The sequence below is a fragment of the Hordeum vulgare genome, chromosome 5H, assembly GCF_904849725.1.
Source record: "Hordeum vulgare subsp. vulgare chromosome 5H, MorexV3_pseudomolecules_assembly, whole genome shotgun sequence".
Taxonomy (NCBI): domain Eukaryota; kingdom Viridiplantae; phylum Streptophyta; class Magnoliopsida; order Poales; family Poaceae; genus Hordeum; species Hordeum vulgare.
In genome coordinates, this window is record NC_058522.1 from 509064218 (window position 1) to 509091603 (window position 27386).

At 47.7% G+C, this 27386-nt stretch overlaps 1 protein-coding gene and 1 long non-coding RNA gene across 2 annotated transcripts; one reads left to right on the forward strand and one right to left on the reverse strand.

The window, feature by feature from the left end:
• Nucleotides 1-2729: 2729 nt before the first annotated feature.
• LOC123451797 (disease resistance protein RGA5-like) lies at nucleotides 2730-9245 on the forward strand. The gene is made up of 6 exons (XM_045128339.1): nucleotides 2730-4277; nucleotides 4437-6764; nucleotides 7204-7329; nucleotides 7411-7635; nucleotides 8032-8151; nucleotides 8273-9245. Exons 1-6 carry the CDS (start codon nucleotides 2767-2769, stop codon nucleotides 8766-8768), a joined length of 4806 nt encoding a protein of 1601 aa, XP_044984274.1. The 5' UTR covers nucleotides 2730-2766; the 3' UTR covers nucleotides 8769-9245.
• Nucleotides 9246-12914: 3669 nt separating this feature from the next.
• On the reverse strand, nucleotides 12915-14177 carry LOC123451798. Its single transcript, XR_006632502.1, has 4 exons — nucleotides 13811-14177; nucleotides 13373-13528; nucleotides 13040-13128; nucleotides 12915-12953 (listed from the first exon to the last, which is right to left on the reverse strand). It is a non-coding gene; the product is annotated as an uncharacterized LOC123451798 (long non-coding RNA).
• Between the last annotated feature and the right edge of the window lie 13209 nt (nucleotides 14178-27386).

The window sequence follows — 27386 nt, forward strand, 5'->3', positions numbered from 1 at the left end:
TCCTTTTCTTCTCATCTTCTTCTCCTCCTCCTCCTCTTCTTCTTATGATCTCTAACTACACCACAACATGGGGAGGAGGGGACGGGGGCGTCTGACGACAGGGACAGAGGCATGGGGAGGAGGGGGTGGGGGCTTATCAAAGAGGCAGGGGAGGGGGGGTCGAAGGCGCACGCAGGGAGGGCTCCGGGGGGCGGCGACGGCGACACGGGAGCGCCCAGGGGAGTGGGGGAGAGGTAAGGAGTGAGGGAGAGTTAGGGGATTTGGGAGCCAACACAGGAGCACATGTACCAGTAGCGCTGATTCCCCAAGAGTGCTACTGCTATTCTACTTAGCAGTAGCATTTTTTCCAAGCGCGCGCTGCTACTACTGCTATCGTCGGTGGGCTCGTTTGGCCACGTTTAGCAGTAGCGCTATTTACATATCAAGCGCTACTACTAAGACCATTATCAGTAGCGTTTGGCAGAGCCAGCGCTACTGTTAAGTAGCAGTAGCGCGTGATATTTTCTAGCGCTACTACTAGGCTCCTACCTATAAGGTTTTTCCTACTAGTGAGATGATGATTGTGTGGGTAGAAACTGGTTCGCCCATAAGGCGTAGCTGGCAACCGCGCGTTGCGGATCGTCTGGGTGAACTCTCAAACACCCACCCACACGATAATACCTATGTGACACTGAAATTCCAACAGATTCATTTAGTATTGATCCAAAATAGAATAAATGTGGATTGGCTTGTGGGCGAAGTGTAAACATGCCACACGCCCGAGCATTGTCATTTGGGAATTTCTTGATTCCATCCGGATGCAGCGGACTACTCGGCAACCGGCTCCTTGCAGCAACACGCGTCCCTAAGGACCACCCATGTTGCTAGCGTTCTTCTTAATTCGCTAGCGTCTTTTTTCGATAGCGCATATTCTTCTTGAGATGCCCCTTTCCCATCTCCTTTTTCTTCAGCCACTCCTACAACCGCATTGCAAGGTCACACCTCCAACGCCTATGAGGTTGTGTAACCCTTAGTTGCAGCAGCTACCATTGTTGCAAGCCAGAGCAGAGCAACACAACGATGACCACCACAACAACAAGAGGCCGGGTATTGTTGCAAGGGGAGGTCATCATGGCAGCGTGCGCACGACGTCCGCTGATGCGACAACGTTGTTTGGAGCAGCGGTGACCAGAAGTGAAGACGACTGCTGCAAGAACCCCCATTGTTGCGAGGTTGCTCGCCGGCGGGAGCGTTGTAGACTCCGAATGCTGCTAGGCCGCTTCACTCGAAGCAACCAATGTTGCGAGGTCCGCGATGACGACAAGAGAGCGCGGTTCTGCGATGACAGAGTTGCAGATGGTGGTCGTCGACGAGTCGGATGCAGCAACGCCGGCTGCTGCGACGACGTGGGTTGCAGCACTGGACACCGGTGACCCGCAACGAGCCGGATGCAGCAACACCGCGATGGTCGATTGAGCCGGCTGCAGTAACATCAATGTGATGATGTTTTGACGAGGGTCTGGGTGCTGCGACGCTCTACGACTGCGGCGATGCTGTGATGGACCGTGTGACGGGAAGGGGGTGGCGTTGCTGCGAACTCCTGCTGCGAGAACGCCGGAGTTGCTACGACGAGGGCCACGTTGCTGCTAGTTCACGGAGTTGCTACCGGAGCTCTGCGCATCGATCAGTGACTTGCTTGCTTAGAGAAGTTGTGCAGCTGGAACACACATGCGATGGTGCCACAGAGAGGACAATTTTTCCGTTTTGACCTATAGGACTGAGAAAATCCAGAATTGACCTCGCTTTTAAAAAAATCCCAATCTAACCTCTTTTCGTGACGCCAACATCCCTAGCGTATGGTTTGCATGGAAGACGTCAAGGTCCCTGGCGTTTGGTACGGGATGGCATAACCGGCTAACCCGCTAAGTCTCTGACGTGGCATGGTACGAAACGCCAGGGACCCTGGCGTCTGGTCTAGGTACCAAACGCCGAGGGCCCTGGCGTCTGGATGACGTGACGCATATTATTAAAAAATTTTTGTGATCTGCTACCAAATGTCAGGGTGTGTGGCGTGTGGTCCAGGACTAGACGCTCAGCGGATCACCCGATCATGCAGGCCCTACCAGACGCGAGAGACATTGGCGTCTCCAATGCAAACCAGACGCTAGAGATGTTGGCGTCATGAAAAGATGTTAGATCGGGAATATTTTTTAAAATAAGGTCAATTTTAGAAAAAAAAATAGCCTTATAGATCAAAATAGAAAAATTGTCCCCACGGACATGTGGGACAACAAGATCACCTGGCCAAGGGCTGCACATCTAACGGCTGTGAAGGTGGGTGTTGTTTCGGTCCTCAGCATGCATCCGGATGACGCCTAGCGCTAGCAGCTCCCTTATCATTTGGCCTTTTTTTTATGAGCCTGAATGCACTGCAAACACACAAGCTAATAAGCCCGCACAATCTGATTGACTTTTCGCTTCCAATTTGCTCTGCCAAGCTCGTGGGTCCACAGACGACGCCGCCGCCGCCGTGGGGTCACCGGCCACCGGGAACGGCCGCGGATGGACGCGCCTTCTTCGCCGCCGGGGCTCAAAGTGCGGCGGGAGTCGCACGACATCAAGAAGCCGTCCGGGGCGCCGGAGCAGTCCCAGGCGCAGGGGCATGGCCGGCGGGAGCGACCGCGGATGGACGCGCCTTCTTCGCCGCGGGGGCTGCAGGGCGAGCGACCGCCGCGGATGGACGCGCCTTATTCGCCGCGGGGGCTGCAGGGCCCGCGACCGCCGCGGATGGACGCGCCTTATTCGCCGCGGGGGCTGCAGGGCCCGCGACCGCCGCGGCTCAAAGTGCGGCAGGAGTCGCACGCCATCAAGAAGCCGTCCGGGGCGCCGGAGCAGTCCCAGGCGCAGGGGCATGGCCGGCTGGAGCAGCAGCGACGGCAGGCGGTGCGCATCGACGCCAATCCCAGCTTCAGGGAGCTTGTTCAGTATCTGAGCGGTGGCGTTCCAGCATCCGACTCGCTTGTGCACCAGCTAGTGGGTCAAGGATCTGAATCTCAGACCCAGGACTTCCAGATCGTTGAGGCCGGGGAGTGGCAGCCGTCCCTGCCGTCGGAGCAGCTGCTCTCGGCTGCAATCTCTCCGGCGGGAAGGCTGGCATCCACCGATAGGTCCCTCCGTCCGGTGCCCACACGGCCGCCGGACGTCATAGACTTGACGGACGACAGGTTCGAGGACGGCGGCCTCGCGGGGATTGCCGACGACGACTGGCTCAGCTTGAAGGGCGCTTTGCCCTCGTCGCCACCACCGGATTCGACCTCCGGGCAGTTCTTGCCGCAAGGTCCGAAATCAGTCAAGCAGCTTAAGCAAACAGTCAGTGATATCAGCCATGAAGTCCATTCACAGGTCAAGCAAGCATGCCACACCAAGAAGAGAACTCAACAAATACAGGCTCCTGTCTGCGCTATGGCGGACGCCATGTTCAGACTCCCCGAGAAGCTGGACGCTTTACTGGCCAGCCACGGCCAAACGCTGCCCCGGGGCGCGGAGGAGGAGATACCTCTCATCAAGCAAGATCTGGAGAAGATGGTCGCCATTCTCCAGGAGCACGATGACTCCGGAGCGGAGGACCGTGCTATGACAGCCAAGTGCCTGGCCAAAGAGGTGCGTGAGCTCTCTTACGACATGGAGGACAGCGTCGACCAGTACGAGCAGACCGCCACCACCAGCAAATGGATAGCTCCTCGCCTTAAAAAGCAAAAGTTCGCTCGTCGTAGAGTTACACGGCTTCCGGTGAAACTCAGGTGGCGGCTGTGGATGGCCAACAAGATCAGGGAGTTCAGCTTGCGCTCGCAGGAGGCGCTTCAGCGGTACAGTTTGTTTAACCACCATGGTGACAATGCCATCAGAGCTGCTGCCATTGGTGGCACTGGCACCAGCACTCCTCCTAGACATGATGCGTCTTTTGGCTCTTGGTACCCCACGCCGTATGAGGAGCTTGTTGGTATAGGTGAACATGTGAATAATCTTGAAGCGTGGCTGGGTAGGGATGGAGAGCAGAGGCTCAAGGTGGTCACTGTTGTTGGATCTGGAGGAATTGGCAAGAGCACACTTGTCAAAGAGCTGTACCGTAGAATGAAAGGGCAATTCGAGTGCCGGGCATTTGTGAGGACATCCCGGAAGCCTAACATCAGGAGGCTTCTCATCAACATGCTCTCACAAGTCCGGCCACACCAAACCTCTCACACTTGGAAATTGCATAGCCTAATTGCCGATATCAGGACACATCTCCAAGATAAGAGGTATACATGTTTCACTCTTGATTCTTAAGGATATCATTTTCTGGACATCTGTGTAGGCAACTGTGCGGGGCCACTTTCTTTTTTTCTAGTCCGGTAAGGATAGAATGGCAGATTTCTGATTTGCTATTAGGCTGACAACTGTGCTAAAACATTCCTCAGGTACTTGATCGTAATTGATGATGTATGGGCTACACAAACATGGGATATAGTTAACCGTGCTTTGCCGGATGGTAATCTTTACAGTGGAATACTTATAACTACAGAAATCGATGATGTAGCTCTGAAATGTGGTGGCTATGACTCTAAGTATGTTCTTCCGATGAAACCACTTTGTCACGATGATTCAAGGAAATTATTTTTCAGAACAGCTTTTGGTCCACAATATGAATGTCCTCCAGAACTCAGTGAAGTCGCAAATAATATAATAAGGAAATGTGCTGGTTTCCCACTAGCAGTGGTTACTATTGCCGGCCTGTTAGTAAACCAGATGGGCAAACCAGAGCAATGGGATTTTGTAAATAAGTCCTTAGGTCATGGTTTGAGGACAAATCCTGCTTCAGAGGGGATGAAACAAGTACTAAACCTTAGTTACAACAATCTTCGTCTGCATTTGAAGGCATGCCTGATGTATCTCAGTATATATGAAGAGGACTACATGATTCAGAAGAATGATTTGGTAAAGCAATGGATAGCTGAAGGTTTTATCCATGCGACAGAAGAGAAAGATATGGTGGAAATATCAAGGATATGTTTTGATGATCTCATCAGTAGCAGAATGATCCAACCTGCACATATAAATGACACCGGTGATGTTTTGTCATGCACAGTGCATCACATGGTAGTTGATTTTATTACACACAAGTCCTTAGAAGAGAATTTTGTCACTGCAATAGATCATTGTCAGACAACTGCACGACTCGCAGACAAAGTTCGTCGACTGTCTCTTCACTTTGGTAATGCAGAAGTGACACCACCAACAAATATGAGACTGTTACAAGTTCGGACTCTCGCATTTTTCGGGGTCATCAAATGCTTGCCTTCCATTGTGGAGTTTGGACTTCTTCGAATTCTAATCCTACATCTTTGGGGCGATGATGAAAGCATCAGTTTTGATCTCACTGGAATATCTGAGCTTTTTCGGCTGAGATATTTGCACGTCACATGTAATGCCACCTTGGAAGTACCACAAACTCAGATACGAGGTCTACGATATTTGGAGACACTGAAAATAGATGCAAGAGTAAGTGCTGTTCCATCGGACATTGTTCATTTGCCGGGCTTATTGCACCTAAGTCTTCCTGTTGAGGCACATCTGCCCAATGGTATTGGCTGCATGACATTGCTTTGCACACTTGAATGTTTTGATATAAGTGTTAACTCAGTAGAGAATGTGCACAGCCTTGGTGAGCTGACAAATCTTCGTGATCTTCGACTCATCTGCTCCACAGTACATTCTTGTTATCTAACGAGCAAAATGGATGGTGTGTGTTCCATTCTGACGAAACTCAGCAACCTCAGGTCTCTAACTCTGGAGCCTTCAAGTATTCTGGATGTTGGACCTTCAAGCATGATCATTTCCTGTGACGGGTTGAGCAGTGTATCCTCTCCTCCAGCGTGTCTTCAGACGTTTGAGTGGTTGCCGCGCATTTGCACCTTCTCCAGCCTCCCCAAGTGGATTGGACATCTCAGCAAGCTCTGCATTTTAAAGATTGGGGTTAGGAAACTAACGAACAATGATTTTGATATTCTCAGAGGATTGCCTGCACTCACAGTTTTGTCGCTGTATATCCGAACAAAGCCTGCAAAAAGGATTCTCTTCAATAAGATAGGATTCTCAGTTCTCAAGTACTTCAAGTTCAGGTGCCGTGCACCTTCGCTGGAATTTGAGGTGGACGCAATGCCTAATCTCTTGAAACTCAAGCTACATTTTGATGCCCATAGAGTAGATCAACATGGTGCTATACCTGTTGGCATTGTGCACTTAACAGGCCTGAAGGAAATCTCTGCAAAAATTGGGGGTGTTGGTGTCAATGACCCTGATAGAAGGGCTGCAGAATTAGCATTGATTGATGCTATTAAGATGCATCCGGCACGTCCCACCTTCAGCATACATTGTTTAGATGCGATGTTCAGTGGCGAAGATGATGATATCAAGAAGGAAGACCCAATTGAACACATGACTCTGCAAAAGCAATATGATGTCAAGAAGGAAGACTCAATTGAACGCATGACTCTGCAAAAACAATGTGGTATCAAGAAAGAAGACTCAACTGAACACACGACTCTTCAAGAACAATATGATATCAAGAAGGAAGAGTCAACTGAGCACATGACTCTGCAAATACAAAATGATATCAAGAAGGAAGAGTCAACTGAGCACATGACTCTGCAAATACAAAATGATATCAAGAAGGAAGACTCCAATAAACAGCATGGAGTACTTCAAAAGGACTACAGGGACGATGGAAACAAACATGCTCACGGCAGGTATTGATTTTTGTAAGGAGGCCTGTCAGTTTAATCTATAAGTAAAGCTTAAAAAAATCTAATGCGTGTAACTATTTTGCATGATAAATCTGCTGGACACTAGTTTGCACCTAAATAACTTTTACTAATTAGTTGTCTTAGTTTGACGACACACTTTTTCTGTGGTATCTTCTGTTTCGGAATGGTAGTTGAAACTTGAAAATGATTTCTTGATAACATATTAACATCTATTGCACAGACAACTGAATATTCCTTCAGTTTCAGTCGATTTCCATGACCCTTGATTCCCACCGTATGACCTTATCTATGATCTCAGAAAGCAATTATGAAATTTGAGACGACTGGCCGAAACCTAGTAGTTTATAGGCAATTGTGCATTAGTGACTCTGTTATCTCATTTATCTCTATGATCTCATGAGCACAACCATAACGAGTGTAGGAGGACCCTGCCCAAGTGGAGCACACAGGTGAGGGTGAGCTCCTTGCAGGATATTGAGGGACATGATGATGGCTTCAGCTGGAGGAAGTATGGCCAGAAGGATATCCTCGGCTCCAGGTACCCAAGGTCAGCAGTGTGAGAGTTCACATCAAAAGCTCGTTCTTTGGTTGCCTGTCCGTAAAGGAATGCTGATGCAAGCTCTCGCAGACGTTACTACCGATGCAAGCACCGTCTCACACAGGGCTGCAAAGCAGTGAAGCAGCTGCAGGCCACAGATGGCGACCCACTCTTATTTAATGCCATGTATGTCGGGAACCACATATGCATTCAGCGCGTGAACTTGCAGCCACAGCCTGGGCATGAGCAGAGCACCATCTCTGTGGGGGACAAGGCTGAGGGGAGCATGCAGAGGCTTGAGAAGATGCCGCTACGGTAGGTTTGAAGGATGGAAAAAGAAAAATTAAAATATTCACGTGAATCTTGCTTTGAAATTTCATGGATGTAGGATGTGTTTTGGCTTTGCACCCAGTTTTTGCAGTTCTTATCTCCTCTTGCCTACATTAATAATCACTTAGTGTCAAGAGCCATCTTTGTAGAAAGTCATGTATATTTTGCATTTTGTTATAGTGACTGTGACACTTACAATATTAGGATTAGGATTCATGAAACTAAAACCAGATGCCTCTTCTTCTGCATGAATTTATGGCTCTCCTTATCTCTTAGGAACCATATATAAGATACAATGTTAATAAAAAGGAGATATCTTGCTAGCATTAGCATATATTCTTTTAACCTCTGACCTCATGATCACAACCAAAATCAATGTAGGAAGTCCAAGCGAAGCATACAGGTGCGGATGATGTCCATGCAGGAGGACTATCCGGCAGATGACGGCTACAGCTGGAGTAAGTACGGCCAGATGGACATCCTCGGGTCCAAGCACCCAAGGTCAGACTTAACTCTCACCTCAGAGCACACCACATTCTTAATCTCCACTTACTCAATCACCCCGTCCCGTGTGCGTGCAATGGAGCCTAACCCAAGCTATTGTTAAACTAAACTCTCACAGATGTTACTACCGGTGCGTGCACAAGCACGATAAGGGCTGCCAGGCAACCAAGCAGGTGCAGCGATCGGATAGCGATACACAGCTCTTTGACATCGTGTACCACGGGGAGCACACATGTGCTGAGAATGTGCATTCGCAGTGTGAGAGTGCGCATTTGCTGCTGCATCATATATCTGCCTCCATGGGGCTCATGCCCCCAGCGACATCCGAGAGCCAGGTTACCAATGAGGCGGCCAGCAGCGGAAGTACGGCCGGAGTTCGCTTCATGTCTCCGGCAACATCTGCGGGTAGCCAGGTTACCTACGAGAGGGGCAGCAGAAGTACGACCACGGATCGATTCATGTCCCCGGGGACGTCAGAGAGCCAGGTTGCCTACAAGGAGTTCACTGACGATGAATTCGTTTATCTTGACTTCATGCCGAACTCCCCAGTAGACCAAAGGCTGGACCTGAATGCTGATTTTGTTGATGACACTGGCTATCCTGACACTGACTGAATATGCTAACACCGGTCCAAGGACAAATATAACAATGCTCTCTGGGAAATTGCAGATTTCCTGAGCAACGAACCGATGCTGGAAAACATATATTATGTTGCCTGCTTTTATCCGAAGCTGTCTGTCTGATGACAGTCAAGAATTCAACAACCAATTCAAGCTGCGGAAGGTTTGATGCGCGGATATCTGGATTCCTAAACCCGAAGCTGACACAGGGCTGCATGGTTAGATTTTTATTGGCATATACTCATCTCGCCCGTGCTTTCCATAGGTGCTAATTGGATTATGATGCTGTTGCATACATTGCAAGTCTATCATCTGTACCAGTTGTAAAATTAGTTATTTAGGATTGAACATACGTTTTTCAGGACTTCATTATCTGTAAATTAGTTCTCACTTTTCTAGTACAAATGTAATAATGACATTTAACTGTAAAGACACTTCTCTCTGAACATGCAATGCTGGAAGTCTGCCATCTGTTTGGTATTCCCTGTTCACAAACACTCCCTCAGCCTTAGAATGTAAGACGTTTTTCGGTAGTGTCAAAAAAATGTCTTACATTTTGAGACTGAGGGAGTATAAGATGTTTTGGATATTTCAATATTATGGACTACATACGGACTGGAATCAGTGAACAAACACACTAAAACGTGCCTATATACATCCGGATCAGCAAAAGGTTATAACATCTTATATTTGTGAACGGAGGGAGTACCTTTTTAGTATTAGATAATAACTAGATGACCCGTTGCGCCGATGGCGCAAAGGGCGAGAGAAAATCATGCTTTGAAACCATGAGAGTTAGAATATTTAGAGACCGATATTCTTTAAACATAAGAAAGTACGTAGTTCATAAGAAATATTGCATTGATGGTACGTTCATGGGATAAAAGTCATGAGATCAGTTTATGCTAAGCATAACTCCATATCATGTAGATTGTTTTGATGCCCCAACTTATGATAAATTCAGATGTATAGTCTTTCGCCGTCCTCATAATTAACCTTTTGCTTCTTGTCTTTCGGGCCGCTTCTGCAGAATAAAGATGTACAATAAATGAATAGGAAAACCAGTTATAGTTGCACACACATAAGCATTTGAGGGAAGAACTTTGTAAGGTGACTATTGTCTCAGGTCCTTGTTCCCTTTGATCAACAAACCTGTGTAAGAATACTGTGTGAGGTGTTAGAACTGAATGTATAAACGCCCGCGAACGTGCGCGGTCAATGATCGGGCGTATCCCCTATTTATCCATCCGTGTAGCTGCACTCTTCATTTTCTTCCTCATATGTCCGGCCACTTGCATATGATTGGCGGAGAGGAAGAGAGAGAAATAAAAGAATGAACACAGGAAAGAAAAAAAGGTGGTCTGGTGTGAGGTCGCATCCTATGTGACGGACTGACTGGGTGCGTCCGCGAGCCCTCATATTCTCTCCATATTTGAGATGCATATGAGGGTTCGTAGACAGCCCGGACATATAGGGATGATATGAAGGGCCGGTTGGATCACTTTTTTCCTTCTCTCTCGTGTCCGATCACTGACCGTGCGTGTCCGCGGACATATGAGGGGTCTGGCTGTAGATGATCTTAGCTTAGCGTTTGTTTAGTCCTTGCAGGTGCGGTGTTCGAGCAGATGATGGCGCTACTTCTTTGAATTTGTCTTTCAGGCTTCGATCCTCCTCGTATTTGTTCATCTAGACATAGCCAAAGAAGCTTCGACGCAGATTCCTGTCGTCTTCTTGGGGCAATGAGGTTAGGGCTTTTTAACATGTGACGGGATTTGTTGTGAGATGCTTCAGATCTATACAAGGGTTGAACAATAAGGATTTCGGCTTCAGGTTGCTGGTCCTTACTGGCACGTGTACGAAGACTTCACAAACGTCATGGACCAGATCAAGCCGGCTCTAATAGGGGAGTCGCGAGGGCGCGATGCATCAACAAATTTTTTTTGTGGTTATGCGGTGGTCTTGAAATCTTGCTGTAATTTTTATTATGTTTGATATGCTTTGTACTTCCACGAACATTTATAATATATCTGCATCATTTTTGAAAAACAATTGACGGGTAAGATTTTGACCGACTCATCACACTTGTTTCTATGAATAAAACCTCATGAGAATATGGCATAAATGGTGTGTGATTGCCCCTTGAAAGATTAGGAACACACAAATGAACACGGGACACAAGATTTCAGCTCCTCCCGAAAGTCAGATGGTGCATTTATTCTTGTCATTGTCTTACCTGCTCTAAGCAGACACTCAATGTTGTTTCAGATGGAAGGCATTCAGCATGCATGGTGGAAGAGAGCTGCCCCCACTACCCATAGTATCACTGAGGGCATCTCCAATGGTTGTAAGATAATTGTTGGTAATTTTAACACATAGGATTTTTTATGATGTGTCATACAATAAATAAGGAAAAAGAACAAGGTTGTATGTAAACTAACCAACACCCTTGCACAAGCTCCAATGTAGAATAAGAGAACACCTTATTTATTACCTCGTATCTTATTGGTCAAACTAGATATAATTCATTGGAGTAGTTGTATGTTAAGGTGTTGGCTGATGACATGACATATTTTATCAACAAACTAACCAACAACCTGTTGAAGATGCCCTGAACAACCACATCCATGTCACCATCTCGCAGGGCCACGCGCCCGCAAACCCCCGCCACTTCTCATTTTCTGCTACTTCCCTCCTCACTTCATTTCCTCTTCTCCTGGATCCCCTTTGTCGTTTAGCTCGGCGCCGGTCGCCATTGCAACACCAGCTTCAGGAATTAGCGGGATACGCTGGCCCTCAGTCCAGATCGAAGTCCATGCCTCTGGCTCTGACATTCACACCTGCTGGACGCCGTGCCATGAACCACCTTGTTTTTCCGGTGCGTTCTTACTCCGAGGTAGTTCCCCTAGCTCCATTGCTGCTCTTGTCGTTCCTTAAATGGTGATTCCGGGCACTGGCGTGCAGGAACCTCTTGGGCCGAGGCCGCCCCTGTGACGCCGCAATCATCCTCCTCACCGAACAAACTCCGCATTGTCTGCATCTCCTCTGGACCGCAGATTCGAAGCCGCTGGTCCCTCCTTCTTCTTCCTTGACGTTGACCGGCATAGTCGCAGTCCCGAGCTCATTGCTCTGCTCTGTCCGACCTCGCCACTTCCGACAGGGTGAGAAATCGCCTCTGCATGTTGCTGGCTGCGTGCTGCTGATGTTAATTGTTGTTTGTTGCCACTGGCTGCTTTGTTCATGTCGCTGCTTGTTGCTGGCTGTTGATGCTTTATGATGTTAGCCATGCATGACCTGTCTGTAGATGAGAGAAAGAGAGATTAATTTGCTACGAAGAAACATGGCCATATTCGTTTAACTTACTTGCTTGTCATACTGTCAGACTAAGGCTAGACTTTCCTATGTATAAACGATTTCATTCTAACAATTGATTTATCAGGAAAATCACAGAAAATGCTCAACCTACAGAACTTGTAAAATCCATAGCAAAAACATTCTACGTCGGTTTGGAGTAGTACTAAGCTTATACATACATGTATATTGCTCCTGGATCCGCTCCTGGATCCCCTTCCGCGTACTACTCCATATCCCCTTTTTAAGGAACAGACATATACTCTATAAGCCTATTCAGTATAGTTGCTTAGAACTAAAAGATGATGCACATATAGAGCTTCACATGACTCGGTGATCGTCTGTCAATTGATATGGAGTTGACACGCAAAAATAAACCGCTCTGATCAGTTTAATTGCATAAAGCACATTCAGAGTCAGCTCAGTTTAACCACTCACAACAAATTCAAATAACAACTTCCATCTAAACAAGGGGTAAGAGGTAAGAAATAATTAGTTCCAGTAGGCCTTCCTAAAGCTCTACCCACCAAACCGTCCTCTGTAAGTAGGTAGTAACCACCACCTAATCCGCTTATGAAGCACGGCTGCAGGCACTATATTCATAATGAGCTGCAACTGGTACTTCTTGCACACACAACATGTTGCAGTGCACGGAAAACAGGGGGCACACGTGTTTTCCCAAGCAGCAAACAGAAGATTATCACCAGCGCAAACATAATCAAACAAGGACAAATTTTTCACAAGCTAATGGAAGATGCAGCAAGAAGTAATCAAGCACAACAATTATAACACATCTAACCTTGCTGACCAACGAGGCATATGTCGAGTAACCTGGAGAGGAAGGGAAACAAGCAAACAAGAGTCTTTCAGCTCACAAGCATTTTTATCGAACAGAAGAGGAGCAAGAAAGACCGTACCTCCCCAACCAGCAGGCCGAATGAATGACTTAATCTCAGATTTTATATTACCATCATACAGTACTTGGTCAGTTGAATGGTCCTCCCACCTGCCATAAGAGGAGCTTAACAAAGTAAGCTCACAGAAGATAATCAGGGTCGTCGAATGGATCATTGGTAGTGGCAACAATTATTTAATTATGATGAAGGTAATTTAGCTATATAATTTGTGCTGCCAACCTAAAGAACATGCTTTGCCCAGTAAGAGATCCATTAATTAAAAAAGGGAGGAGGAAGCAGAGCACATCACACAAGCTTGCAGTTATACAGAGAGAGGGATTGTGCGAAGCTGACCTTGGGTGTTGGCATCAGACATGTTTATTGTTGCCTCACGGGTGCGCCATTGGCCGCCTCTTCAAGCTGCTGCACCGTGAGGCACTGCTGCTGTGTGTTGCAAACTACCACTAAGTTTTTACAACACCAGCCATCCAGGAGGACTCGAAACAAATTCTGCAGATGTAATCTTGGTTTCAGTCTTGAAATAGTGAATGAAGAAGTTATAAACAAGCTGAGAATTCAGCTAAATAAGATTAATTATCCCTCAATTCTTTTTTTCTCACAAAAGATGCATTCAACACAGAACACGGGTCTGTATTGACTCATAGGGCAAGTTGTGCCAATTTACCAGGCCCACTATTTTTAAAATTCACTAAACATAACCCAGAACCCAAAATTAATAAAGGGACGTTCTCCCATTAGCATACAGACTGTTGATTATCTTTGCTGCCCCACCTCAATGATCACACCTCAGATCACGCAACCTGAATGCTCGGAACCTGCAACCCACAAACAGAGAAAACAGTTACTATTTCTTACTAAGTACATAAGCAAATGCACCACTATAGAAAGCATTAAGAACAGTCAGACCGAACTACTGCAGGGAAGACAAGAGCAGTCTCAATTAATTACTACTGGCTTTGACGATCTACTATTGTACAAACAGAATATTAACCACTACAGAAAAAAGAAAGAACAACCACTACAGAAAACAGTAAGAACAGCCAACCTCAACGACTGCAGGGAAAATAAGAGCAGGTTCAAATTATTTACTACTCGCTACAGGAAAAAAAACAAGAACAATTGACCTGAACTATTGCATGAAAGATATTTCTCTTTTATAAGAGAAATAACGATTTGTTTGCTACTTGGCTGGATATCAGCCGTTACTAGCAGCAGTCTAGTCTTTGGTGTGCTTGGACGTCACAGATTGCTGCCGTACTAACCTGTTTTAGTGGCTAAGAATAAGATTGGAGGCATATGATTGATGAGGAACAAGTGTAAATTTGGTCCCTTTCTGGTTGCTATTGAACAGTGAGGTACCATTTTTTCTTTTCAGTCTTCGGCTCCCGACTTGCTTGGCAATCTGAATTTTCCAAACGTTTGAAAACTTTGGAAATTTCAAATCAAATGTGAACTGATTACCGAAAGGGGTAATATGTTCTCCTTCCACATCAGCTCACCGAAAGGGGTAGAACGGTAAACAATCACTACATGACTGAATCTTCAGTAGCTAGGAACAGCTATTTGCTCTCTTTAAAAAGGAAAACAGGGCTACAGCTAGCACTAGTGCACTACGGCAACCTCAAACCGCGCACTGTCGGCAGTGTACACCACACAGTGGACCTTCATTGACACCGACGGCGACAACGTTGTGCAGCACTCATTCTCTATGATGGATCCTTTCGCCGCCGACGGCGACAACGTTGTGCAGCACTCATTCTCTATGATGGATCCTTTCGCCGCTGCTGTCGTGGTCCGGGTGAGCCTCTTCCTCCCCATGACCATGACCGCCATCCTTGGCCACTTCTTTGCCATCTGAGCAAGTCTCTTGGCACTGACCATGGCTGTGTTTCCTCCTCCTTGTGTTTCTTTCTTGGCTAGGTGTGGTAATGCCGCTTTGGCTTGTGAATGAACTGATGTCGTGGTGGTGGTGGTGCTAATCTGATGGATTTATAGGGGCGAGGGAGAAAGAAAAGAGAACAAGTCAAAGATTGGCAAGGATAGGTACAGCAGCTATCCTGACAGGTTGGCAAGGGACATGGCAATGAGCACAGAACATGCAATGCTAAGATTTGTGTGGGGCCATGAGTTTGTCATTTGTTGGACAGAACAAGCAGTGTAGTCTTTGGGTGTGCTTGGACATCACAGTGTGCTTCCACACTGATATGTTTCAGTGGCAAATACTCTCTCCGTCTCAGTTTACAAGTCCGACACATGTACCTAGGTCGTCAATTTGACCAACTTAATGAGAGGCATATATTACAAAAAATATATCATTAGAAACTTTAGATGTTCTATTTTCTAATGATATGATTTTTATGTTAAATAGTATATTTTATATAATTCAAATTGATAACCTAGATACACGTGCATGCCTTCTAAACTGTGACGGAGGGAGTATATAGGATAAGGAGCATATGACTAACTAATATGGTGACCATGTGTAAATTGGGTCCATTTATGTTTGTGATTGCACAACCACATACTCCCTTCGTTCCTAAATACAAGGTCTTTTAGAGATTTCACTATGAACTACATACGGATGTATATAGACATATTTTAGATTGTAGATTCATTCATTTTGCTCCGTATGTAGTCCATAGTGAAATCTTTAAAAAGTCTTATATTTAGGAACGAAGGGAGTACATACTAATCATTTTGGGTGCTCGATTAATCTTATATTAACGAAATGTACCTTGAGATGGAGATTTTTAGTGCGAGGGTTGCTCATGCAACAAGAAGATAAAATCCCTTCAACGGAGGGAGTACTAAGATTACAAGTAGCTCATGATCGTTATTAACTGACAGAGTCTCTTCAGTGGTCAAAACACCTGGCTGTAAGGTTACAAGTAGCTCATGTTTGGTAGCAGAACTATTGCCTTTACATGTTTGGTAGCTGAACTATTGTCTTTACATGATTTATTTTCAAAAAGAAAAAATGTGAGGAAAAGGAATTTATATTTGTCTGAACATAATGAAATCGACGTCCTGTGCAGAATTCTAATTATTTTTGCAGGAGTGGACTTTACTTGATCACGATTTCGCACTATATCAATTTGCAAATCTTGGTTGTGCCTGTGCCCTAAGTAATCTGAGATTAGCCCCCATCCTCTACTCTACTCTAGATGGGCGACAAGTTGGCAAGGGGGGACAGAGCTCCCAGCATGCAGCGCTAACAGCAAGTGTAAGGCCAAGATATAGCAATGTTCCTGTCAAAGATCAAATCAGAGTGTGTTGCCATACCACACGGTGCATGCATGCATGCTACTCCTTCTGTATCTAAATACTTGTAGTTGAAAAAAACTAGACTAGTTTTCCTCAACTACAAGTATTTATCTAGAGAGGGAGTACGTATTTTAACTGCAGAGATCAAATCAGCCTTTATCGCCATCCTGCCTCCTCCTATCACCTACAGATTAATCCAGGCATTGCATCAGATTAATTTTACCATCACTTCATAAGTTTCAATCCAAAACTAATTGACACAAGATGAAACATTATTTTATGGTATGGAACGTGACGAAGCATAGTGAAATGGTATGATTATTTTCTGTGAAATCATCTGCACAAGTCTATTGGCGCTGACAATGTTTCGTTTTGCTCTTCCTTTGCAAATCCAAACCATGTTTTGTTTGTGCAGCTTTATCTTGTGCTTTCTGGATATGAACTTCTGAAGTGATGCTGCTGCTAAGCCTATGGATTTGTAGGTGAGGGGGAAAGACAAGAGAACAATGCAGCTTAGGTGCAGCTGTCCTGACAAGTTAGCAAAGGGACAGGGCCACGGGATCAGAACATGCAATGCTGTAAATGCAGTGTCAAGCAGTGTTGTCCTGAATCCTGATTAGATTTCTATGGGGCCATCTGTTCGCCACTTGTTGGGGATGATACTAGCAGCATGGCTTGGGTATTGTTTGGATACATCACAGTACGCTGCCATACTCACCGGTTTTAGTGGCAAAGATAAGAGGCATGCGTGAAGTAGGTCCAATTCTATTTGTGAGGTACACATTAATAATTATGAGTGCTTGATGATTGCATCCTATTGAAATGAAACGTGTAGAGTGGCCCCTGAGGTGGAGATATCTAGTCTTAGACAGTTGTTCATGACCATGTGGTCATGATAGATTGCGGCTAAGAATCTAGCTACAAGTTTACAAGTAGCTGATTATTATTTGTTAATATTCCTTTTTTCCTTTAGGAGCGTAGGTGGGGAGCCACTGTCGACATGTTTACGTATGAACTTTTGTTACATGATTTATTTAAGAGGTTAAAAATAAGAGAGAACAAAAGGAGTTTTGACTGACCAGAACAAGGTTGATAATCTCTGTTACCATATTCTCTTTGAATCATTGGCGTATACAATTGTTATATAATGGAAGATTAACTCCCGGCCTTTGCTTACGGGGACCCTTGGTGTACTTAAAGCGCATCATATATACATGCCATGGCTGCCATTCTCTGCCACGTCATCGATCACCATCTGAGCAGGCCTGGTGGCACTCGCCATGGCTGCCTATCCTTCTTAATTTCTTTGTCAAGTTCAGAGAAACTTCCTGCTCAGCTGATGTTCAGATCAGATATAGGTCTGTTTTACTGGTGCTTATCTCTTCTGGACGAACTGAAGAAGCAGTGGTGTCCAATTCGTTCTTGCGCAACGAGGTTCAGAATAGCTACTTCTGTGTGCTGGATAATTTGTGTGGCGGGGCTGGCTGTGACTAGGTAGAAGTTTCCCCACGCCCGAGGGGATGTTCGTAGTCTCTGCGGATTTCTTCAAGTGTGGCCCCGGCTTCCCGCCCTCAGAGTTCTTCTGTGGCGCCCTAGGCCAGACTCAAACATCAGATTTCTCCGTGCAGGATGACCTGGAAAGAGACGAGAGCTTCAGCTGGAGGAAGTACAGCCAGCCCAGAAGTTATCCAAGGAATTCCGGTGCAATGCAATACAAGTAACACTTTTGCTTCGGTACAACCCCCTCCCTCGGTTAATCCCTCCCAGAAGGTGATTGAAGAGGATTGGAGGGGATTTAGGTGGAATTTGACTTGTTAGGGATTTAATTCCTCTCAATCCCCTCCAAACCCTTTTAAATTTAAAGGAACCGAACAAGGCCTAAAGGAGAATGTATATCCACCTCGTATTGTACACTATAGGCCGCCGTACGTATATTCACATCATATAGTATACATATAACGGCCTATAGTGTACACTACGAGGCGGGTATACATTCTCCTTTATACGTTTTGTGGGGGGAGGGGGTTGTACCGAAGCACACCTCTACAAGTAAACTCCACTTTGAACCACGTATTTGTGACACCAGTGCTAAGCTGATGGACATGTACGCGAGGGAGAAGAAGAATGTAGTTTAGGTACTGGTAATCTGTGGCATGTTGGCAAGGGACGGGGCATGAGCTCAGTGGCAACTGTTCGAAACCTTCCTCTGGATAACTCCTATTCCCTGGTCATGCGGATCCTGATAGGTAGCTTAGGCGGGATTTTTTCACTGTTTTGATCCTTAAGGCACAAGTTCATCACGTAACGAATTCGGTTCGAAAGTATTTCACGTTTTGACCCTTTTGGAAACGCCACAATCCGTGGCGTTGCAGCCCTGTTGCCAAACGCCAGTCTACTGGACGTTGCAGGCCTCTTGTGCAACGTCAGTCTACTGGACATTGCAGCCCTTCACAGCTACCTTTATACACGGTGTGCATGTCTGTCGGTGGAACCAGCCTCACGTAAGCGTACGTGTAAAGTCGGTCCGGGCCGCTTCATCCCACAATACCGCCGGAAAAGAATAAGACTAGTAGCGGCAAGCAAATTGACACATCATCGCCCACAACTTTTGTGTTCTACTCGTGCATAGAATCTACTCATAGAAAACCTGGCTCGGATGCCACTGTTGGGGTAACGTAGCATAAATTCAAAATTTTCCTACGCATATTCAGATCTTCCTATGGAGAGACCAGCAACGAGAGAGGGGTAAGAGCATCTTCATACCTTTGAAGATCGCTAAGCGGAAGCGTTGCTAGAACGCGGTTGATGGAGTCGTACTCGCAGCGATTCCGATCTAGTGCCGAACTACGGCACCTCCGCGTTCAACACACGTGCAGCCCGGTGACGTCTCCCGCACCTTGATCCAGCAAGGAGGAGGGCGAGGTTGGGGAAAAACTCCAGCAGCACGACGGCGTGGTGTCGATGGAGAGACGAGGTCTCCCGGCAGGGCTTCGCCAAGCACCGGCAGAGAGGAGGAGGAAGAAGGGCAGGGCTGCGCCGAGAGAGAGGCAAAAGTCCGATCTTCAATGGCCAAAAGTGCCCACTATATATAGGGGGAGGGAGGGGCTGCGCCCCCTTGAGGGTTTCCCTCTCCTGGGGGGCGGAAGCCCTAGATGGGGGCTGGTGCGGCGGCCAAGGGGGGGAGGAGGGGTGTGGCGCACCCCTGGTGGGCCTTAGGCCCACCTGGCTTAGGGTTTGTCCTCCCTTTTCTCTCCCCCACGCATTGGGCTGAGTGGGGAGGCACACCAGCCCACCTAGGGGCTGGTTCCCTTCCCCACTTGGCCCACCTTACCTCCCGGGGTAGTTGCCCCCCTTCGGTGGACCCCCGGGGCCACCTCCGGTGGTCCCGATACGTTACCGGTGATGCCCGAAACACTTCCGGTGTCCGAAACCATCCGTTCTATATATCAATCTTTACCTCCGGACCACTCCGGAGCTCCTCGTGACGTCCGGGATCTCATACGGGACTCCGAACAACTTTCGGTAACCTCGTATAACAATTCCCTATAACCCTAGCGTCACCGAACCTTAAGTGTGTAGACCCTACGGGTTCGGGAGACAGGTAGACATGACCGAGACACCTCTCCGGACAATAACCATCAGCGGGGTCTGCATACCCATGGTGGCTCCCACTTGCTCCACGATGATCTCATCGGATGAACCACGATGTCAAGGATTCAATCAATCCCGTATACGATTCCCTTTGTCTGTCGGTATAGAACTTGCCCGAGATTCGATCGTCGGTATACCTATACCTTGTTCAATCTCGTTACCGGTAAGTCTCTTTACTCGTTCCGTAGCACGTCATCGTGTGACTAACTCCTTAGTCACATTGAGCTCATGATGATGTTCTACCGAGTGGGCCCAGAGATACCTCTCCGTCACACGGAGTGACAAATCCCGATCTCGATTCGTACCAACCCAACAGACACTTTCGGAGGTACACGTAGTGCACCTTTATAGTCACCCAGTTACGTTGTGACGTTTGATACACCCAAAGCACTCCTACGGTATCCGGGAGTTGCACAATCTCACGGTCGAAGGAAAAGATACTTGACATTAGAAAAGCTTTAGCATACGAACAATACGATCTAGTGCTATGCTTAGGATTGGGTCTTGTCCATCACATCATTCTCCCAATGATGTGATCCCGTTATCAATGACATCTAATGCCCATGATCAGAAAACCATGATCATCTATTGACTAACGAGCTAGCCAACTAGAGGCTTGCTAGGGACACATTGTGATCTATTTATTCACACATGTATTACTGTTTCGTGTTAATACAATTATAGCATGAACAATAGACGATTATCATGAACAAGGAAATATGATAATAACCATTTTATTATTGCCTCTAGGGCATATTTCCAACATAGACCTGGTGTGCCGGAGGCGGACGCGGGCCGAGGACGCCGGCCGCATTGGGAGCCACCCAGGGAGGCCGAGCAGCGGGTACGTTGGTGAGGAGGGTGCCGTAGGGGGCGAAGAAGCCGGCGGGCGGTGCGGCGTGTCCCGGAGAAGGCGAGCCGCGCCGGCGCCGGAGCCGCGCCCTCCTCCTCGGTCGCGGTCGCTGGTAGGAGAGGCGGGGCCTCTGCCTCGGTCAGTGGAGCCACCGGTGGTGCCGGAGGTGGTTCGATCGACGGAGGTGCCGCCAGTAGCGTGCCCGACGGCGAGGGCGGTGGCCGTTCCTTCGGGGCGTCCGTCGAGGCGGGCGCATTCGTTGGCGGAGATCTCCTCCATGAGCAGCTTTGAGCGAGCTTGGACGAAGGAGGGGAAGGGCGACTGCATCAGGAGGAGGGTGGCCATGACATGGAACTTGCGGCTGAGGATGCGCAGCAGCTGCAGGGTAAGGGACTGGTCGGAGACGGGCTCGCCGACATCCGTGAGGGCGTCTGCTGTACTCGGCGATGAAGAGGTCACCCTGGACGAGGTTGCGGAATTCGGCGCCGAGGATGACGGCGCGGCAGGGCTGGTTGTCCGTGAAGAGGAGGTGGAGCAGCATCCAGATGTGATGTGCAGAGCTGGTGGGGGTGGCGACGGCGACCAGGAGCACGTCGTCGACGACGCCATGCAGCCAGAGGACGACGGTGAGGTCGTCGTTGCGCCAGAGGGCACTCTGGGCGAGGGGCTCAGTGGCATTGTCAAGGTGATGCTGGACCTCGTGTTTGCAGGCGACGAGGTAGAAGAGCTGGCGCCACCGGGTGTAGTTGCCGGACTCGAGCTGAAGTTTGGCGGAGAAGAAGTGCACGATGGAGGCGGGCAGGCCGTTGGCCGCGGAGGAAGGCCCGGCATCGCAGTCGAGGCCGAGAGCGGGGACGAGGGCGCGATCCGGAAGACCGAGAGGAAGGCGCGGGACTGCGACACTGTCCGCTGTGCGGAGGGCGCCCATGGCAAGAGGAGCGGGCGTCGCGGAGGAAGTGGCCGCACCGTCGTCCCGCACGGCAGTTTTGCCGAGGGCGGCGGGGGAGGCAAGACGGGGCGCGGGGGCTGGGGCTGGGGCCGGAGGCCGTGGGGCGAGCACGACGGGTGCGATAGCGAGAGGAACGGGAGCGGCGGGTGGTGGAGAGGCATTGTCGAGCTTGGCCGAACGGGTGCGGCGGAGGAGACGGTGCATGGTGGGATAGGATCGAGAAGGGCTGATACCAAACTAGAGAATGATGCGCTGAGGTGATGATTGTATTGCATCAGAGAGTACATATATATACACGTTGTGGTGTTGGTTTACAACGGCAGCAAGCCATGCATGTCGTGCATGCAGGTGCATGCGCACGACCTGGCGAGGAGTAGCGCCTAAGTGGATTTTTTTCACTGTTTTGATCCTTAAGGCGCAAGTTCATCACGTAACGAACTCGGTTCGAAAGTATTTCACGTTTTGACCCTTTTGGAAACGCCACAATCCATGGTGTTGCAGCCCTGTTATGCAACGCCAGAAACTATGGCGTTGCAGACCTTACTTCAAACGCCTGTGTATTGTGGCGTTGCAGACCTGAGGTGAAACGCATGTCTAACGTGGCGTTGCAGACATGAGGTGAAACGCCAGGACCTATGGCGTTTCTTGCCTTTATATTCTGCCACCACGACCCCCTCGCCCACCAACCACCATTTCTGCTCTCCTCTTGTTCTTGTTAGCCCGAAAAAGCTCTCCCTCCTCCTCACCCCCCCCCCTTCGATCTCCCTCCCCCCTCAACCTTTTAGTAGGTTCTTTGGGGCAAATCGAAGAGGCCGGTAAGCTCCTCCAATCCCTCCAATTAGTTTTTGCAATGATTTTGTACTTGTGTAGATTTCTTTTGCACTAGGTGTACGTATGTTTTGAAGTAAAATTTTATTTTATGATTGTTAATAGGTGTAGTTTATGGTGTGTCTAGGTGTAGTTTTTGGTGGCTATATGTATAACCTAGGTTTTGTTCATATTATCCGCATTAGGTTTATGCCTAGGTTTAGTTCATATTATTCGAAGAGGCCGGTAATAATTTTCTTCATATTATGTAGGATGTTTCGGCCCGATCAATATCCGGGTCTTGATGACTACTATGAGCAGAAGCATCGTGCGGTGCTAGTTGAAAGAGGAGAGGTAATTATGATTTTGTTGATGATTATTTTTATATACTCCATGATTTGTATATTTTGACAAGTTGAGTCAATTAACAAATTATGCCTTTGTTTGTTTAGGTTCCTCCACTACTTCGTTTGAGGGGCACAACCCCAATGAAACTCTTGTATATGACCCTTGTTACGAGCCATATTTTAGAAGAATGGATCTTCTTCAATTTGCGCTCAACTTTAAAGGAACACCACCATGGTTGAACGCCACTGCCCTAACAGCACTTACGGATCGATGGAGGCCGGAGACGCACTCTTTTCACCTTCCTCTTGGTGAGATGAGCATAACCTTGGAGGATATTGCTATGATCTCCGGGGTTCCTATCGAGGGCAGGGCTCTTACAGGGAAGGTTAGGGCCGCCGGGTGGCGACAACGGGTTGCAGCATTGGTTGGTGTTGAACCCGAGCCATGGACTGATGAAACTAGGAAGGATCCTAGGCCATCCGGTGTGTTGTTCTCTTGGATACAGAGACATTTTCATAGATGCCCAAGGGATGCTAGTCTGCTTGTTGTGGAGAGGTTTGCGAGAGCTTATCTCTGGAATCTTTTGACCCAAGTGGTGTTTCCGGATGGCACTGGGGACACAGCCTCATGGATGTTCTTGGATCCGCTTCGTGACTGGGATGTGAAGTGGAGTTGGGGTTCGGCGGCACTATCCTTCTTGTACCGTCAGGTATGTCTTAATATCATGCATTTTCATTTTATTCAATGGGATATGATGCATTTCCATTTTATTAAATCTGTAGTTGGATGGAGCATGCATGAGGAGTAAGCCGACGTCCTATCTTGGAGGTTTCGTCTGGGCCCTACAGGTTTGGATGTGGGAGCGTATCCCTGTTGGCCGGAACTTCAGCCTTGCTCCGAAAGAACCCTGGAAGTACCCGTTTGACGGGGACGAGGAGCGATACCCCACTATCGCACACACATGGGCTAATGTCCAATGGACGAGTATCGCGGCTATGGGGCGGTATAAGGCATACATAAGCGAGCTTGACATGCTAACTTACGAACAGGTAAATGCTTTATCAAATTTGCTGATTTTTTTCATGGATGGTTGAGTGACTTGTTGTTATGTAGGTTAATTGGAGGCCGTACACGGTACTTAGGCAGTATCCTCTGAGAAACATGTGCCTTCGTGACCAGCATCTCTGGCGTGTGCGGTGCCCGATGATATGCTTTTATGCGGTGGAGTGGCATCTTCCTCATCGTGTTTCTAAGCAGTTCGGGGTACAACAACGCACCCCGCCGGATTACGTCGAGACAAGTGTGAAGCTGCATAAGTAAGTCTTTTGTATCACGTGTTTCTCCTGTTGATCAATGTCTAACATGAAAAATGTAACTGATGTAGTATTCTAATGCTTTGTAGGACAAACCGGCAAAGTAATAAGACTGTCATCAATTGGGAGGAGCACCACATTACTTGGGTGGACATGTGGAATGCTCAGAGACAACATCGAGTTGAAAATTATGAAACACCCGACACTGACGAGGCGGCATACTTAAGGCATTTGGAGTGGATGCGTACAGAGTACAGAGTTATCCATAAGGCTGCCTGGACTCGTTCCGATTGCTTGGACTTACTGCCGAGTGAGGCTGCTGATGCTGCATTCAACAATTCAATTAGGGAGACAGTTGGAGCGCATCTTGACTATGGTCCTCTCCATGACCGAGTGGTACGTCCCTCCTTTAAAATATAAACAAGTTTCATTTATTCGTGGATGGTATGTCACATGTGTTTTATCCAGGGCACGGAGCTATGGAGATGTATCAACGAGAGTAACGTGGTCCTTGCCCGTGCCCCATGTCCACAAACGGACGGACTTGTTAGAACTACTTTGCAGGTTGGATGCCTTGTTAACCTTTGTTTTGTCGTACCTTTGTTAGCATATAAACATGTCATTATCTTTTCGTTGCACAGAAGGTCGCCAATCGGTGCCGCACACTAGCGGCTTTACTTTCTTGCCACGGTGTTTCGTCCACCGATGTGAGGGCACGTGCGCAGTACACGATGGATGTGCAGTCTTCCGCTCGTCCGTCTGCCAGCCGGCCACGGGCCTCTTACGCTCGTCCGTCTTCGAGTCGAGCACATGTTTCTTCTAGCCGAGCACATGAATAGGAGATTGAAGAAGAAGATGAGTCCGACAACGAGGCCGCGGATCCGGACTTCATTGAGTTTGGGGCTTCGCAGATGGACGATGATCCTCAGCCAAGTCAACCCACTCAGCCGACGGAAGAAACACGTCGAGCTAGCTCAAGGAACATCAGACGTCCTGGCTGGCAGAACACTCCAGAGGGCTACGTTACTAAGGGCAAGATGGCTGCGAAGAGAGGAAGGAAGTGAAGTGTTATGACCTATGTTATGATGTTGTCCTATGAAATATGATGTCTGTTGAACTATGTTTTCTGTTTAACTATGTTGTTTGTTGAACTATGTCGTATTCGCAGATGGAACTATGAACTATGTTGTTTGTTGAACTATGGTGTTATGTTTTGATGAATGGTGTTATGCTGTGAATTATGGTCTTAAAATATAATCTATGAAATATGTATGTTGATCAAAACAGTAAAAAAAATCTATGAAATATGTATGTTGATAAAAACAGTGACAAAATCCTGTTTTGGGATACTGGACTAAGGAAACGCCAGGCTCCCTCGCGTTTCTGTTTGGGTCTGCAACGCCAGCACCTTTGGCGTTTCAGCTCTGGGTGCAACGCTGGCTAGGACCCCAGCACTGCGGTACTGGACTAAGGAAACGCCAGGCTCCCTGGGGTTCCAGGTTTGGTCTGCAACGCCAGCAACTCTGGCGTTTCTGCAACGGCTGCAACGCTGGCCAGGACACCAGCACTACGGTACTGGACTAAGGAAACGCCAGAAAGCCTGGCGTTCCTGGAGTAGTTTGCAACGCCAGCTGGCTTGGCGTTTCTCTCTTTTTATTTTTCTCAGACATCACTTTCACACACACATCATACATAGCTCATTTAGCACATTCACACAGACTTATCTCATTTAGCACTTTCACACACACATCATACATAGCTCATATGCAACACACATCATACATAGCCCATTTAAAGTTCACGTCGATAGATGCATAATAGGTTCTTAAAGTACATAATAGTGGATTTCATAGTCAGATAGCACGCAAGGGAACAAGGTTCAACATATAGGGTTCAAACATGAAAGCGTGCATGACAAATAGAAGCCTCCGGCTCTACTGCGTCGAGCAAGGCCCCTTCCCCTTTTTCTTATTCCTCTCTTCCTCCTCTTCGTCTTCCCTTTTGCGCATTTTTGAAGCCTCTTCCAGCACCCTCTCCATGAAGAGTTCCTCCTCCCGCTCTCTCTTTGCTGCACCCTCTGCCATAGCAATCTTAAATTTAGCTGCCCATTCATTGTGACGTTGCTCCATCGCCTTCTTGTCTTTGTCCTTCATCTTTTTCTCATAAGCCTTGTGCTCAAGAAACATTTTGAGGTCCTCCTTCCTCCGTGCTGCTTCCTCTTCGTACTGGCGCTCCCTCTCCATCTTCTTTGCTTCGGCTGCGTCCTGCTCTCTCAACTTCTTTGCAGACCTCTCCATCAACCGCTGCTCCTCACTGGCTGCATCCTTCTCCGCCCCCACTCCATTTTCTCCTTGTTGGGTTGAGACGCCACCATACCTACATAAAAACATCAAGGTTCACGGTTAATACAATAACATAGAAAGTTACGGAAATGATCGTCGTAGGTAATAACATCAAAACACCTAGGCATGAAAAACATGATAGATTAACTGACGGAAATTCTCCTCGTAGGTAACCGAACATTCCTCTACCACCACCCGAACCTCTACCCATAAAACCAGCACGTCTACCACCACCGGATCCTCGTCCCATAGAAAGGCCACCACGTCTACCACCGCCGGATCCTCGTCCCATAGAAAGGCCACCACGTCTACCACCGCCGGATCCTCGTCCCATAGCAATGCCACCACTTGAACCACCACGTCTACCACCGCCAGCACTTGAACCACCTCTGCCCCCCACATCACTAGTAGATGCGTTGTTTGTTTTACAAGTCCTCCTATTATGTGTCGTTTCATTGCAATCACCACATTGTTGCCTATCACGTGGCTCCATGAAATGTCCACTACCAAACTCTCTGGTGCTCATCAGATCATCCATTTCATTCCTGTATCGTTTTGTTCTCCTTCTACCCTTCGGTTGAACCATCATCTCTGGATCCAGCCTAATATTAGGGCCGTGATACTTGGGCCACTGTGATGGGTCAAGAAAAGGGTTGAATCTCGATGCCCATGTTAACTGATGAGTCTGCAAGTTGAATTCATGCAACCTCACAACTACACCATCAGAGAAGGGCAAATTCCTCATGCGACATGACGTCATCATGTGCGAGCATGTCCAGTGGTACTTACTAGGACGCTCACAAGTGCAATGCCGCGTCCG

Bases quoted from the DNA above. Each gene is read 5' to 3' on its own strand.
- LOC123451797 (XM_045128339.1), top strand. From the start codon at position 2,767: ATGGACGCGCCTTATTCGCCGCGGGGGCTGCAGGGCCCGCGACCGCCG. The intron at 6,765-7,203 runs GTATTGATTTTT...TAACGAGTGTAG, and splicing joins AACAAACATGCTCACGGCAG to GAGGACCCTGCCCAAGTGGA. The intron at 7,636-8,031 runs GTAGGTTTGAAG...AAATCAATGTAG, and splicing joins CTTGAGAAGATGCCGCTACG to GAAGTCCAAGCGAAGCATAC.